The sequence below is a fragment of the Helianthus annuus genome, chromosome 13, assembly GCF_002127325.2.
Source record: "Helianthus annuus cultivar XRQ/B chromosome 13, HanXRQr2.0-SUNRISE, whole genome shotgun sequence".
NCBI lineage: Eukaryota > Viridiplantae > Streptophyta > Magnoliopsida > Asterales > Asteraceae > Helianthus > Helianthus annuus.
The window spans coordinates 5,902,484-5,920,284 of record NC_035445.2 but is presented as its reverse complement, the minus strand read 5'-3'; the positions used below and the strand labels follow the sequence as shown (position 1 = coordinate 5,920,284).

General features: G+C 37.9%; 1 protein-coding gene across 1 annotated transcript; it reads left to right on the top strand.

Annotated features, from left to right (window-relative positions):
- The first annotated feature begins 516 nt into the window (after positions 1–516).
- On the top strand, positions 517–1,467 carry LOC110900654. Its single transcript, XM_022147534.1, has one exon. It carries the CDS (start codon positions 517–519, stop codon positions 1,465–1,467), a length of 951 nt encoding a protein of 316 aa, XP_022003226.1.
- Positions 1,468–17,801: the final 16,334 nt, after the last annotated feature.

Sequence of the window (17,801 nt, the reverse complement as noted above, 5' to 3'; positions counted from 1 at the left end):
GTTTTATCAATTCATAATATATGAACAATATCATCCAAATTCTGCAAAACCCTAAGGAAATCCTTATTCAAGTTAAAAAAGATTACCAACATAGTGGTATCAGAACCACATCCGATCCAAGTTACAAACATTTGATTCACATTAAAAAAATTTCCGATTCAAGAACATGAAACGTAGATCCCCAAATTGACTGGACAGAATTATTATCATTGGCATATACAAATGAAGGTTCTACTCGAGTCACATGAATTATGGGCGATTGTTGATGATTGATATCAAGAACTGGGATCAAATCCTACAGAAGAGGCAACCACAACATACCGTGATTCAGTAAAGAAGGATAAACCAGCGCTGCATATTATCTTTCAGTCTGTAATCGATATAGTATTTGAAAGAATTTCTCTGGCAAGATCGGCGAAGGAAGTATGGACCATTCTACATAAATCATACAAGTGAGAAAACCGGATAAAAACTGTGAAACTTCAATCTCTTAGATGTGAATTCGATTCATTAAAAATGAAAGAGGGTGAATCTGTTGAAGATTACTTCAACCGGACAACCCATATAGTAAATCAATTAAGAATGAAGGAAGAAAAAATAGATGAACAGAGAATTGTAGAAAAAATCTTACCAAGCCTAACTCGAAATTTTGAGTCGGTTGTGATCACGGTAGAAGAAACCAAAAATTTGGAAGATGTTTCCACTGAAGAATTAATGGGGATTCTTCAATCTCATGAATTGAGATTGAAGCGATATGATGACAATCCAGTCGAACATGCATTTCAAGTTTCAAGTGCAAACCAAGACCGATATAAACAAACATACAGAAACGAATTTGTAGGGAGAGGACCATACAAGAACAGGGGACGGAATATGAATTCGATAAGGTGTTTTAATTGTCATAAACTTGGTCATACCGCCAAGTTCTGTCAACAAAAGGATAAACATGAAAGATCGGATAATGTATTAATTCACAAGGAGGAAGAAACGAATGAACAAGAAGATACTATGTTCATGATATTCAATATGGAAGAGGCAGTCAAAAGTGACTGTTGGTATCTCGATAGTGGCTGCAACAATCATATGACAGGTAACCGAGAACTTTTTACTCATCTTGATGAATCATTAAAGAAAGAGGTGAGGACGGGTGATGACAAACGGTTGGAGGTATTGGGCAGCGGAGACGTTTCTATTTCGATACGAGGACGAGCAAGGAAGATACCAAACGTATTTTATGTGAAGGGTTTGAAACATAACCTGTTAAGTGTAGGACAACTCATACAAAAGGGGTATGATGTCTTATTTAAAGGCGACAGATGCATCATGAAAGATGCGAATAGTGAAGTCTTAGGTATCGTCAAGATGACGAACAATAAGATGTTTCCCTTATATCCCGAAAATGATTTGCGGTTTGCCATGAATATGACAATTAAGAACACTTCAAATCTATGGCATAAACGTTATTGACATGTGAACATGGACACATTGATTGATATGGGAAACAAGGAACTAGTAGTTGGATTGCCAAAAATGAAAAAGGATGATAGTGTGTGTGAGTGATGCATATCAAGAAAGCGAGCAAGGAAACCTTTTCAAAAGAAAATGACGTGGCAAGCAAATGAACCTCTACAACTCGTTCACTCTGACATATGTGGTCCGATGAGAACGGAATCAATAGGTGGATGTAGATATTTTATTACATTCATCGATGATTATACTCGAAAGACATGGGTATACTTTCTCAAATTTTAATATGAGGCATTAAATTATTTTAAGATATTTAAAACCTTGAATGAGAAGCAATTGGATCATTTGGTTAAAACCTTAAGAATGGATCGCGAAGGAGAATATTGCAGCAAAATATTTCAGGATTATCTTATCTGAAACTTAATGGAATTCGTCATCAACTTACGAATAGCTATTCACCTCAACAAAATGGAGTAGCCGAACGGAAGAACAGGACACTAATGGAATTAAGAAGGAGCATGATGAACATCAAACAATTACCGAATTGTTACTGGGCGGAAGCTGTATCATGCACTACCTATATTCTTAACCGAACCATTACAAAAACTAGACCAAATATTACTCCGTATGAAGCATGGAATGGACAGAAACCAAATGTGGAACATCTGAAAGTGTTTGGTTGTTTAGCTTATGTTCACATACCTAAGCAACACAGAGATAAACTGCCCAACAAGACTGAAAAGACAATTTTTGTTGGGTATAGTGAAACCAGCAAAGGACATAAGCTGTATAATCTCAAACCAACAAGATCATCATCAGCCGAGCGAGATGTGATATTTGATGAAAATAAAAGATGGGTTTTCGATTGTGGAGTATTAGATGTTCCATTCGTTATATCTGTTATATCTGATGAAGATGAGAGACAAGTTCGAGACAATGTTGCGTCGGATAAGGAGCGAGATCAGGACACAAACAACTCGGCTGCAGACTCAGTGAATGAAGAACAAATTCAGGAAACAAGCAACAATAACCAACAAACTGATGGTAACTCGGTAACAGATCAGATCCAACAGCAGAATGATGATCAAGTCCAACAGCGGAATGATGATTCCTCATCAACCGACTCAGAAAATGAGATTATTCGGACTAAAAGTATCTACAATATATACCGAGACACTAGAGAACTCACTGATGCAGAAGTGTTACAAAAATACAATGAAAGTCAAGTGGTGAATTTTGTTCTCTATACAAGCACATATCCGACAACTTATGAACAAGCGAGTAAAGATTCGAGATGGATAGAAGCAATGGACAAAGAAATGGAATCCATTAACAAAAATCAAACATGGGTATTAGTAGATCCACCAAAACATCAAAAACCAATAGGAGTAAAATGGATTTACAAAACCAGGTATGACGAAAAAGGGAATGTGTACAAATACAAAGCCAGGTTGGTAGTAAAAGGATACAAGCAAAAGTATGAAATAGACTATCAAGAGGTATTTGCACCAGTAATAAGATTCAAAACATTTCGTTTAATGTTAGCCCTAGCAGCACAGTATGGGTGGCATCTTCATCAAATGGACGTCAAAACGGCCTTCTTAAATGGGAAATTAAAGGAACAAGTCTTTATACAGCAACCTCAAGGATACATTAAACAAGGAGAAGAACGAAAGGTATGTCATATCAAACGAGCTCTCTATGGCCTAAAGCAAGCACCTAGGGCATGGTACAGTCGCACAGACTCATACTTCATGCAACACGAGTTTAGGAAATGTACGTATGAACACACTTTATACATTAAAGACGCCAAAGAAGGAAGGTTAGTGATATGCATGTATGTAGATGACTTAATAATTGCAAGCAGCTCCATGCACTTAATTACTGAATTTAAAAGCTCAATGAATAAGGATTTTGAAATGACTGACATGGGTCGGTTACACTATTTCCTTGGTATGGAGGTACTTTATGAGAATGGTAACATCATTCTCTCTCAAAGAAAGTACATGAGAAATTTTTTAGAGAAGTATAGAATCACACAATGCAATACCGTATCTACACCAATGGAATGTGGACTAAAGTTGTCCAATGATCTAGAAGATTTTGTAGATGAGGGTATATATCGAAGCTTAGTAGGAAGTCTGATGTATTTAACCAACACAAGACCAGACATCATGTTTGAAGTAAGCAAAGTTAGCAGGTTCATGGAATGTCCAAAGAAGAATCACTGGGAAGCAGCCAAACACATACTAAAATACATCAAAGGGACAAAAGATCAAGGAATTCCATATTCTAGAGGAGGAAAGAAAAATCTTGTGGGTTTTAGTGATAGTGATTATGCAGGAGATATAGATGATAGCAAGAGTACTTTTGGATATATTTTTCTTTTAGGATCTAGTCCTATTTCATGGCAATCAAAGAAACAAAAGGTGGAAGCACTATCTTCGACAGAAGCCAAATATATGGCTTTATCCTTAACTGGTTGTCAAGCCATATGGGTCAAGGGAATTTTAGATGACTTACAAGCAAGAGATCCTGTTTACCATGGAAAAAGCAAGCATATAAGGGTTAAGTATCATTTCATCAGAGATTTAGTTAAGAAAAGAGAAGTAACTGTTATCTTTTGTGCAACAAAAGATCAATTAGCTGATATCATGACAAAAGCATTGCAACCAAAGGATTTCATTGGGCTGAAGGAACTTCTGCACATGTCGCTGAAATGATCTAGCTTACGGGAGGGTGTTAGATATATATATATATATATATATATATATATATATATATGTTGGTGCACTTGTGTCTGTACTTTGTCTGTATTGGGTCTGTATGTAAACGATGTCCTTTGTAGTCTGTAAGTTGACCAAGTCAACCATCCTCCGGATTGACTTGGCCAACAGTTAGAATATGTTTGTTGTTTGTCTGTCTCGAAGGATAAGAGATCGAAGGATGATGTAGATCCTTCGATCACCTCGAAAGATATGCTTCGATATGTTTCGAATGATGGACCTCGAAAGGTCACCTGTCGAGGTACCTGCTGATCCTTCGAAAGCCATGTATTCGATAGATGATCCTTCGGACCATCTGTCGGATCCTTCGGACCAGACATCAGATGCTGGGTATATATATCCATGCAGTGTGTTGAGGACAGACAGAGATGCACACAGACAAGAGATAAAGAGAGCTTGAGAGCATTCTGTCCGAAACACACACACACATAGTGAGAGTTTGCAAGTTAGATTTGTAAACATTGTGCTTGTAACTGGAACCTTCATACGTATTAATACAGTGGTGTTAATCGGTGAACTCTTGTGTGTTTGTTTCTCTAGTTGCTTCATCTCGGTTTGCTTACTAGCTTGGATTCCGCACTCGCTAGTAGGTTTGTATAACAAGGTTTAGGTTCGTCATCCTCCGGAAAGGGACCTACAAGTGGTATCAGAGCCGTGGCTCTTTACCTTGTTTAAAACCGGGTTTGTTCAAGTTCTTGGTGTGTTTGGACACTAGGTTTAGCACCCGTTTTGGTGGTTTTTCTTGCATCTCAAAACTGAAAAACGAGTTCTAAACTTTCGGGAGTGTTCAAGGTTGGGTTGGGTAACTTGAAAACTTGTTTTTAAGTGACTTTGGATTTCCGGCCATATCTCCGGTCATATTTTCCGGTACTGGATCTGGATAAGATCTTTCCTTTTTGGGCATATTTTTTTGAAAAGTCAACAAGTTTGGTGAAAAGTTGGTGCCTCCACATCCCTTCTGCCGAAAGTTGTGCACCAACCCATCACCTTTCCCACCTACCTGTCAACTTTTTGTCAGTGTGTCAGAGCATTCGAAAGACATCCTTCGACATCGAAAGATAATCTTTCGATCAAGGAGGCTCGACAGATACCCATCCTTCGAATATCCTTCGAAGCCGTGTTCTATCTTTCGAGCCAAGGAATCTTGTCGTAGGATACATCTTTCGAGGTACTGTTACTCTACGAAAGATAAGGATCCTTCGTATTGGTGAATCTTTCGAGATCTGTGTTCGAAATATAAGGAGAATCTTTCGAAATCATCTTTAGAAGGATAAGGATCCTTCGTGTGGTCAATCCTTCGAAGTCAATCTTTCGAAGACTTTGCTCGAAACTCAACAGTAATCTTTCGATCACTGTTGATCCTTCGAACAAGTCTCGATCTTTCGAACAAGTCAGTATCTTTCAATTCTTGTCTGTTTAAACTTAACAGTTTGTGTTTGTGAAGGTTCTCAATTATTATTTGATCAAAATGAGTTGTACTAGCCCTTGGGATTGGAGTACGGATCCACAACCAGATCTAAAACAGATGTCGATGGCTGAATATATGACGAGTACCATACCTAAACAACAACAGTCAATAAGTTCAAGTCAATGGGCAATGGTGTCGAATCAAAATCAAAACATGCAGAATCTTTTGGTAGCGAGAGGAGAAGGATATGCAGCTACTAGAAAGACACGCCAGGATCTGTTGAAGAAGAAATTCGAATCATTTCATTTCTTAGAGAATGAAACCCTAAATGATATGACTACTCGTTATTATCATTTGATGTGTGAAATGTGTTATTCTGGTGTTCGTACATCTCAACAGGAAATGGTAGCACGGTTTGCTGATGCTCTACCTCCAAAGTGGAGCCCATTCATAGAGTTTTTAAAGCATACGGGCGTTTTAGATGCTGTCAATGTTAATATCTATGAATTCATTCAGAAGTTGGAGCAAAAGAACGAAGTGGAAATTCGAAAAGCCAAAAGGAATACACCTACTCAAAGCACGGAAGTGTATTTGCCTGGTTTTGGTCCTTCAGCTAGTTCTAGTTCTGTTCAGCAACCGAAGCTTCAAACGGAGTTTGAATCCAATACAAGCTCTTCTCCGTGTCCACAGTTCAATCAAACCCAAGTACAAGCCCAAGTTTCCACAACACAGCCTCAACTTGATCCAAGTGTCGATTGTGGTCCGGACATACAGTTAGGAAACGGTGATCAAACAAGAACTGCGTTCTATGCTGAAATTGTAAAAAAAGTCAATGATGATGAACCTTCGGGAAATGATGACAGTTCAGATATAGTGGCAGCTCGGATGAAGAATCAGGTTTAAATGAAGAATCAGATTTAAACGAAAGAACTGATTCTGAAGCTGATAATTTGTCGGATGATGCCAAAGAGACAAAAGGTCAAAAATCTGACTTGATCAAGAAAGCTGATGCTACATCGAGGGAAATGGAGAAGATTCTCACTGAAGATGGATCTTTCTCTTCTCAGACTGCCTTTGTGGATAATGTCACAGATTCTACAAGTCAGGTTCAAGCTAAAACTCCTAGCATATGTAGTGATTGTGCCGGTATGAAACTTAAATGTGGTGAATTGAAACGTGAATCTGAAACGGTTCATAGTCACAATCAAAGTTTGGTTATTGAACTGTCCAAGTGCAGAGAGGCAAACATGGTGTTAACTCAAAACGAAAAGGATTTTAAATCTGTAATTGAAACCCTAAAGAAAAGTGTTTCCGAATTGAACAAAGTTGTTTATCATAAACAAGTTAGTATTAACAATTATATTAATCTTGTTGAGGAAACCAAAAAGGAGTTAGCCATTGCCAAATGCGAGCATGATGCTATCAAGCAAAAGTTGGAGAGTTATTCTAACTCCCAATTTGTGCTCGATCACATCATAGACGTTCAAAAACCAAAAGGTAATGTGAAAGGCGTAGGGTATAAGGCGTGTCCACCCCCTTTGAGACACAACTATACCAAAATGCCCAATGAAGAGGAAATGCCTCGGTATGAACCCAGTGTGCCTCTTGATGTTGAGGAATTTGCTACTGGCCTAGGGTTCAAACCGGACAATTCATCGGAGGGCTCATCCTATAACAAAGAAAAGTCATCATGTGCTTCAAATCAAAGTCCTCCAACTATTGAAGAATGTGATTCTTCAGATGATGAATCAGATGTGAATGACCAGGATGAATCACTTGATGAGGCGAAAGGAGTAGAAATTCCAATTGAGAATCATATTCTTTGTGATCCTCCTACTCCTGTCGTGCAACCTGTTGCCAAGAAAGTGATAAATCCTGTCAAAGATGTCAAGAATGACAAAGAAAGTGTGTTTGCTGTTAAAAGCAATAGTTTGTTGTACACTTTGGTCGGAGATGTTAAAATTTATTCAAACAATGATTTTCCAATTAAGAATGTCAATCCATCCTTGATTGATAAAGTTTTTGAAGATAACACAAGCAAGTTTTTGGGAAAGACGATCCCTAGAGTTACTGTAACTCAATGTGATCCAATTCCAAAGGCTGAAATCAGAAAACGATTTGGAAATCAAAAATCACCGACAAAGCAACAACCAATTGCTTTTAAGGGTAAACAACAACAACGAGCTCCAAAGCCAAAGGCTAAGGTTGAATCAAAAGGAGCTCGTTAGAAGAAGAAATCAAAAGATGTTAAATTTGTAGCATCAAGGGGTACGGACAAAATTGAGACTTTTGAAAACAAATCAAACACCGACTTTGTACAACAAGTCAAGATGTTAAAACGAAATAGCGATAACAATTACACCCAACACACAAACAGGTGTGATGAAAGAGCAAGTACCTCAGGTTCTACAGGTTCGACATCTGCTAGTCGAACAAATTCTCCTAAGTTTGTTGAAAGGAGAACTTGTTTCAAATGTGGGAAGTTTGGGCACATCATTAAAGACTGCACAAACTCGCCCAAACCAAATTTTGTTGAAAGAACCCCCTCTGAACAAGGTCACTCACAACGTCGTCCTGTATCTCCAAAACATGACAAACGCACAATTAAAGAACAAGAAACAAAACAACGACGTAAAAATGTAAAGGTGATCGAAAAGGCTTTAAAACCGGAAACTGTTAAAAGGAAACCTAGCTTGTCACAACCTTTAAAACCAGAAATTGTACATAATACACAATCTGGTAAACAGAAACAAGCTTGGAGACCGAAAACAGGTGAAGGTTCAGGGGGAGGCGTTAAATTTCCAAATCATCAAGAGGTTGAAATTACATTTCTTGATTCTCAGGGGCAACCCAAGTCTATGAAGGATACGGTTTTTAAAATTTCTAATCTCTCCTATACTTGTTGATTTTTAAGCTGCTTTATGAATTATTATCATCTCATACAGCACTCTTTGGCCTGACACGTTGATCTCAAATATCACCTCACACGTGATTGTTTCTTTGTGAAACTCGTCAATGTTGTCATGGTCCGCACCGCTTACCGACATGCCAACTGATTTCTCCAAAATTCAATTAAATCTTTCCTGGTTAAAATTAATTTTGGTAAACGGCATTAAGGTCAAGCGAGAGTAAACCAACATCGGAAAATCATTTTTGTAAATATCTTTGTGTGTTTTAAATTTGTCTTAGTTTATTGATTTTAGGGGGAGTAAATCCAAAAATCTGAAAATCCAAAAACATCGAAAAATTTCAAAAACACAAAAACAATAGAAAAACAAAAATGAGTTTCCTGGCCAGCAAAAGAGAAAATGATAGTACATCAGTGGTCTATCCAAACCTCTTTAAACCTTAAATGAAAAACGATAAGCAGCTCTATATAAGATGTATCGGTAGGCTCACAATCATTTTAAAGTGTGCAGGGTGATATAAATCTTAAATCGACTAAAGATCAGGTGGGAACCATTCATTGGCATATGGTCTTAGTACCGAAATTTCGTTTGATAGATTGCCGAGGTTCTGAGATATTCGGTCTTTATGCTGCTTATCATCTGGGTATCATGGTTGTATCTTTTACCGAAAAATAACGGGGACGCAAGTCTAGATCTTCCATGATACTATACATACGTGTACATATTACATACTGCATTCGACCTCAATAAGTGATAAAATATCACATTTATCCGGGTGTCAAGTTCGTCTCTCTGCTGTACGAAAGTACTGACCTGTTCACGGACTTGCACCTGTGCCCTCATGCATATGAAAATCAAGTTCCTCATCAATAAGTGATTATATCACATAGGGCTTGTTTTCAAATCAAAATAAGTGAGTATCTCACAGCTTATACGGTCAAACAGATGATAATCAGTATACTCACCGGTAAGATGAACTCTCGTGCATACCTTGATACGGGAATGTGTCGTGATGTGGATGAACACCGGTCGGTAAGTATAAATCATACCTTAACGTATCCCCTCGCCATGATTACATCTGATAAGTTGAGCTTAAGTGGACAACAATACCGATAATTGTTATAGGATGCTTATCTTAATGTTAACTAACTGAACAACAAGAGTGTTTTGGCATGACCGTACACTGATATGATTCTCTTACCCTCGAAACTCGCAAAAAGATTATTTGTATATATTTATTTATTGCTTAACTTTTATTGTGTTCTTTTAAACAGTTTTGTCGTTTGGTGCATATCAGCACGACATTAGCGGTGATGTCGTTTGATAACACTCAAAGGATTTTAAATTGTTGTCTTTTAAATTCAAAAATACCAAAAAGATTTTAGGCGTGTTTTAATATAAACATTATAAAAGCCAAAAAGATTTTATTTCTACTTTATTTTCGATCGTACGATGTTGGAGCTCGAGTCTTCGTTACCTGAAACCTGAACGAAAACCGAATTGACTAAATCTTCATAAACGGTCGAAATTTGCATGTTTTGAAAGTTAAAGACTAAAATTTGACAAATTTATTAAACTTTCAAACTGTCGGACGGTGTTTGATTATGACATGGTCATTCGTGTGTCATTTGGTTATACTAACTATTCCAAGCAGTTGTTCTCATTACGCGTTTAGTTTTCTTGCATGTGCAGATTCTAAAGGCTAGGAGAACATGGTCGATGTCAAGCTTTGGAATGAAGACACGACGAGAAGGCACTCAAAAGATGAAGATGATCGAGTTGCCGATGGCCATCATCAACACCACAAGGATCTCACTTCATAAAGATCAAGTCATTCACGAGCATAACTCAAGGGGGAGCTTATGTTAAGGGGGAGTTTGTCAACACACTTCCTACATGATACGGGTAGTTTGTTGATACACTCTCTGCTTTCAAGACGTGAAGACTTTGAAGATCCTCCGACATTGAAGACTTGAAAGGACATCAGAATTTTGAGAACTCGAAGACCAAAGACCATCGAAGTTCGAGACGAGTCTACAACTATAGAAGATAAAGACAAAGCTACAGCCAAGGGGGAGTTTGTTGGTGCACTTGTGTCTGTACTTTGTCTGTATTGGGTCTGTATGTAAACGATGTCCTTGGTAGTCTGTAAGTTGACCAAGTCAACCATCCTCCGGATTGACTTGGCCAACAGTTAGAATATGTTTGTTGTTTGTCTGTCTCGAAGGATAAGAGATCGAAGGATGATGTAGATCCTTCGATCACCTCGAAAGATATGCTTCGATATGTTTCGAATGATGGACCTCGAAAGGTCACCTGTCGAGGTACCTGCTGATCCTTCGAAAGCCATGTATTCGATAGATGATCCTTCGGACCATCTGTCGGATCCTTCGGACCAGACATCAGATGCTGGGTATATATATCCATGCAGTGTGTTGAGGACAGACAGAGATGCACACAGACAAGAGATAAAGAGAGCTTGAGAGCATTCTGTCCGAAACACACACACACATAGTGAGAGTTTGCAAGTTAGATTTGTAAACATTGTGCTTGTAACTGGAACCTTCATACGTATTAATACAGTGGTGTTAATCGGTGAACTCTTGTGTGTTTGTTTCTCTACTTGCTTCATCCCGGTTTGCTTACTAGCTTGGATTCCGCACTCGCTAGTAGGTTTGTATAACAAGGTTTAGGTTCGTCATCCTCCGGAAAGGGACCTACAATATATATATATATAAGCTAGATATCGTTACCATTATTATTATTATTATTTGCCTATCATAAGTTTATATGTATAGGGTAGTTATCGGCCATATCTTTATTTCATGTACACATATATATATATATATATATATATATATATATATATATATATATATATATATATATATATATATATATATATATATATTTCTGTAACTTAACATTCAGTTCTATCAATTCGTATTATATGAACAATATCATCCGAATTCTGCAAAACCCTAAGGAAATCCTTATTCAAGTTTAACAGAATACCAACACGAAGAACCCCCTCATACCAAGAACCATGCATTGATCTTCCACGAAGAATGTTGTTCGTCCAGTTTTGTTATTCACTGGTGTGAAGACCACGAAGAACTAATGTTGTTCATGGGTCATCATTCTTCGTGGGTTCATGTTGGGCCCAGTATAGTTCTTCGTTGGCTTTGGATAAGGATTGAGTATAAAAAGCAACTTGCAGAACAGATAAGATGGAGAGCACAAAGAGAAAACACAGAGAGAACATAGTGCGATTACTTCAAAGAGTTGAGAGTTTGTCTTGTAAACTTTGCATTGTAACTCTTCCGAAAGTAATACAAGTGTGCTTTAACGTTTGATTCTTGTTCTTGTGTGAGTGTTCTTGTCTCGGTTGCATACCCGTTCGGATTCCGCACTTGCAGGTGTGTCAAATAACAAGGACAAGGTTTTCTAGATCCTCCTCTAAGGACCTACAATGACAAAATCCAGTGACTCAAATAAAACCAAGACTGATTTGTCGGATCACAACTAAACATTCTCCAAACATGATAAAAGAAAACTGATGGATAAGAATTTAAAATCAAACAACAGTCACCTATCTTGAAAGAACCGGACATCTTTATTACGATGATTTCCCCTAAAGATAAATATTAACAGGTAATTAAAGTGGATAATATATACTTTATATGATTATTATTTACCAAACAAGATTGTTTTTAAAATATAAAGAATAGTAAAGAATTATTCTTTGATACCGCACATGCTGCCTTTCTAAGTTGGCATGTCATTGATACATACCGACCCGTGGATGTAACCCGACCCACAATGATCCAAGTGTGCCAGCAACATCATGGATTGAAGGGTCAAACCCACTACATGTTTTATTCTTATTTTATGTACTGCATGCATGACATATAGGAAAACATGGGTAGTTGAGTTTTGCAATTCTTAGGCTATGGGTTGTGGGGGTCATGGATTGGAACATTATTTCCACATAGGACCATTAATTAAATGGTACACCATCCCTCTCCTTCATTGCTCCTCTCCTTCATTGCTGGTGGTTCACATGGAATAAACCACGATTACCATGACCCTCACATTTCATAATTTTAAGACAAAAATAAATGCAGGTCCAACTAGCGGAGGATCTAGTCGCCTAATCCTTGTATACGAACAAACCCGGTTGTGCAGAATCCAACCGAGAAAGCAAACCGAGATTGAGAAAAAAACACCAGACACAAAGATTCAATGTTTAACACAAACACTTGTATATATGAGTAGAGTTCAGGTTACAAGATTACAACATAAGGTTCACACACTAAACTCTCTCTCTCTGTTCTCGGTTATCTTGTGCTTATGTCCTCTGTCCAGTCTTCTTCTGTCTTCAGTCTGTTGTTTAAATAGCAACAAGGTCGACGAAACACCTTAGTCCACAAAGGACCTCGATGAAAGACCAATGTGACAAAACAAGGTGTGTTTGGTCACACTCCCAAAATAGACGAAATATGTCTTTCATCATGATGTTTTTCGTCAACATCATGCAGACACTTATTCCCTTTATATAAACGTAACAGCAAACAACTAGAATTGATTAGAACACGCAAAAGTCTTCACGTGACATCATCATGGTTATGTCATGGTGATGTGGCGTCGGGAAACGGTTCGCGGCGCTTCGTGCTTCGCGTGTCGAACTCTGGGGCACACGACGGAGGAATGCTGTGACATCGGGCTTGAGCCGAGCCTAACCAAGTTGAATCGAATCGAGTCGCGTCCACATAAAGTGTATCAACAAACTCTCCCTTGGACGCTACTCGTAAGGTTCATCTTCCATGTTGGAGGATCTTCAAAGTCTTCACGCGTCGTAAGAAAAAAGAGTATCAACAAACACCCCCTTTCATTTAGGAAGTGTGTTAACAAACTCCCCCTTAAAATAAACTCCATTTTCAGCACTTAGATCCTTGAGGTGTTGATGAGAGGTCAGCGGCAACTCGATCATCTTTATCTGTTGAGTGCCTCCACATCGTGTCTTCATTCCAAAGCTTGTCATCGAACACGTTCTCTTCGCCTTTAGCTAGTTTGAATGTCGCATCTGCACATACAAGAAAGCTAAACAAGTAATGAGAACAACTGCTTGGCATACACTTAACATAAACAAACGACACACATGCGACTATCTTTTCAACTACCGTCCGACGGTTTGAAAGTTTAACAAATTGTTCAGTTTTGGTTTTTAACATTCAAACGACACACATGCAACACCGTCCGACGGTTTGAAAGTTTAACAAATTGTTCAGTTTTGGTTTTTAACATTCAAACGACACACATGCAACCATGTTTTCGACCGTTTATGAAGAATCAGTTGTTTTTTGTTTTCGATCAGGTTTCAGGTAACGAAGACTCGAGTTCCAACATCGGGCAATCAAAAGAAATTAGAAATAAAATCTTTTTGGCTTTTTATAAAGTTTATATTAAACACACCTAAAATCTTTTTGGAATTTTGAATATTTCAAATGTAAAGACGGAAAGCAGTAAATAAATATATACAGAGATGCAGAAATTGAAAGCATTAAATAAATATTTACAGACATTCTTTTTGCGAGTTTCGAAGGTAAGAGAATCATATCAGTGTACGGTCACGCCAAAACGCTCTTGTTGTTCAATTAGTTAACATTTAAATAAGCATCCTATAATGATTATCGGTATTGTTGTCCACTTTAGCTCAACTTATCAGATGTAATCATGGCGAGGGGATACGATTATTGATTAGTGTATGATTTATACTTACCGACCGGTGTTCATCTACACACGACACATTCCCGTATCAAGGTATGCACGAGTGTTCATCTTACTGGTGAGTATACCATTTATCATCTGTTTTGACGTATAAAAAGATGTGAGATACTCACTTATTTTTTATTGAAAACAAGCCCTATGTGATAGAATCACTTATTGATGAGGAACTTGATTTTCTAATGCATGAGGGCACAGGAGCAAGTCCGTGAACAGGTTAGTACTAACATACAGCAAAGAGACGAACTTGACTCCCGGAAAAATGTGATATATTATCACTTATTTTGTGAACATGTGATTGTTGATCACTTATTGAGGTCGTATGCAATATGTACACGTATGTATGGTATCATGTAAGATCTAGACTTCGTCTCCATTGTTTTCGGTAAAAGAAACAACCATGATACCCAGATGATAAACAGCATAAAGACTACGTATCTCAGAACCTCCTCGACAATCTATTAAACGAAATTTCGTTACTAAGACCATATGCCAATGAGCGGTTCCCACACAGTCTTCAGTCGATTTAAGTTTATAACACCATGCACACTTTAAAATGATTGTGAGCCTACCGATTCATCTTATATAGAGTCGCTTATCGTTTTTCATTTTAGGTTTAAAGAGGTTTGGACAGACCACTAATGTACTATCATTTTCTCTTTTGCTCGCCAGGAAACTCATTTTTGTTTTTCTATTGTTTTTGTGTTTTTGAAATTTTTCGATGTTTTTGAATTTTTCAAATTTGGATTTACCCCCCCCCCCTAAAATGTAAAAACTATGAAAAATTAAAAAAAAAAACACCAAGATATTTACAAAAATGATTTTCTGATGTCAGTTTTACTCTTGCTTGACCTCAATGCCGTTTACCGGTAATAAAAAGTCAAATCGTGATTTGTCAAAAGCTTTGTTAAAAAGGTCGGCACCTTGGTCATCGGTGTGGACCTTAACAACATTGACAAGTTTCACATTGAAACAATCATGTGTGAGGTGATATTCGAGATCAATGTGTCTGGCCAAGGAATGCCGTACGAGATGTTAGTAATTCGCAAAACAACTTAAATATCAACAAAGATAGGAGAGATTAGAAATTTAAAACCGTAATCCTGCAATTTTTGCGTGCATCTCCAGGAATCTGAGTGCCCTCCCAAACTGGATATCCACCCGGTGTGGATTTCAAGGTCGATTTTCCAAGCTGACTCAATTTAACTCAAAAGTCTCTTCATAGCAACAAGATGATAAATCTCCGGGTCCGGCTGGTAAGTGGCAAATGGAGCATGTGGGAAAGCTTGTACACATCATCATGGGACTGTCCATACATGATGTCTTCCACATGTTTTTGCACCAGCAAAGGTCTTCGTCTTTCTCCTTTAGAAGTAGTGTGCGGTTGTTTAATCCACTCCAAGGTATCCGCACACCCGGTGTGGTTTGTTCAACAAACACATTTTCTTCAATCACACCGTAGAGAAAAGTACCCTACACGTTCATCTTGTGGACCTTGAACCTCTTGTGGAAGAAAAATTCATGAATCTTCAAAAGGCTTCAGACGTGCTGTGGGCACGTACTTTTCATTGGAATCTTTCCTCTTGACCGGATCAAAAACCATAACAACCAAATTTTGGCACATTTTTCATCTTGTCGAATTTTTCAACTTCATTCAACCACATTCTTTCACCATCATTCCTTCATCGGAATTTTTGTCTTCTTTTCTTTTTCTTTCTCTCCATCAATGGCAACAATATTCTCCTAGATGTAACAATATTTCGGAGCCTTATGTCGCCGATCTTGTGCATGGACGCTCCACTATCAACAATCCTAAGACCATCAATAGTTCCTCCTGGAACATCCTGCACACTCATTTAGAGATTAGTTGGAGAGTGGGACCCAAGTCTTCACAGACTTGGGTCGTCCGTCATCATCGAGAATTGTGACATCCATTTCTCGATGATTCGGAATTGATGTAGCGCCCCCTGAAACAGTTTCCAATTTTGGTTTCCAAATCTGTTTTTGTTTTTCATTTTTAACATCTGATTTAACAGAGTGTGCTTGGACAACCTCTGGTTTTAAAGCCTTTTCAACTTCTTTTCTTTGTTGCTTTTTCTGTTTCTTTTCTCGTTGTTTAACAAGATGAGGGTCATGTCTTGGTGAAACAGATCTTTTATGGTAACTGTTACCATGGGGGGCATCAACTTCTGCGTTTCCCTTGCTGAGATATGGACAATTTCTGACAATGTGCCCGTACTCACCGCATTCAAAACATGATCTCCGCTCAACAAACCTCGGTGTATCATAATTGTAAAAGCTTGATGATGAACTTCGTGATCTTAAGGTACTTGGTCCTACATCACAACAGTTTGTGTGTTGTGTGTAGTTGTTTTGAGTGTTTCTTTTTAAAATTTATTTTGCATAACAAAATCTGTGTTGGATTTGTTTTCGAAAGATTCAATTTTATCCGTCCCTCGAGACTTCACGAAGTTCACCTTCTGAACCTTCTTCTTGTTTTGGCTTTGTTTGCCTTTTCCCTTTCCTTGGTGAGCGTGACCTTGCTTTTGTTGATTGTGTTGTGGTTGCAATTTTTGATTCCCATATTTTTTTCTAACTTCGGATTTTGGGATAGGAGAACACTGAGTTACTACAACTCCTGGGCTCGACTTTCCCAAAAACTTACTAGTAGAATCTTCGAAAACTTTATCAATCAAGGATTGATTGACATTCTTGATTGGAAAATCATTGTCTGATCCAATCAACATGTAGAGCAAATTCACGCTTTCACAACTCTCAGACTCTTGCATAGACGTGGACTCAACCAGAACAGTCTTAGCAGGTTTTGTGGGAGGATCACATAAAATATGATTCTGGAGAGGTATGTCCTCTTCTTTGATTACCGCATCAGACCGTGTTGAGTCAGTATCATCGGATTCATCATCTGAAGAATCAGCATCCTCAACAATGACTGGAGGATCCTGATTTTGTTCAGTAGTTGAGACATCTGTATCTGTTGATACCTCCGAATCTGATGATACTTCCGTCATGTATCCAAGTCCGGTTGCAAATTCTTCAATGTTTAAAGGAACAGATTGTGCAAAATGAGTTCTATTTTCCTCATCAGGCATTGCATCATAATTGTGTCTAACCGGTGGTGGACATTTTTTATATCCAATGCACGTCACGTGACATCCTTTCTGAATGAATATCGATGATGTGATCCAACACATAACTAGAGTTTAAGTAACTATTTTGCTTAAGCTGGATCGCCTCACTTTCACACTTTACACAGGCTAACTCTTTTTGCATGACCTTGAGACGATTGAGATAACAGTTTATGTCAGTTTGTTTTCTTGAAACCGTTTTTGTTAGCTCAGTTTTATGTTTTCGTAAATTTTCAATCACCGTTTAAAACTCTTTTTCATGGTTTTCATAAAACATGTTAGCCCCTTTGCATTTCGA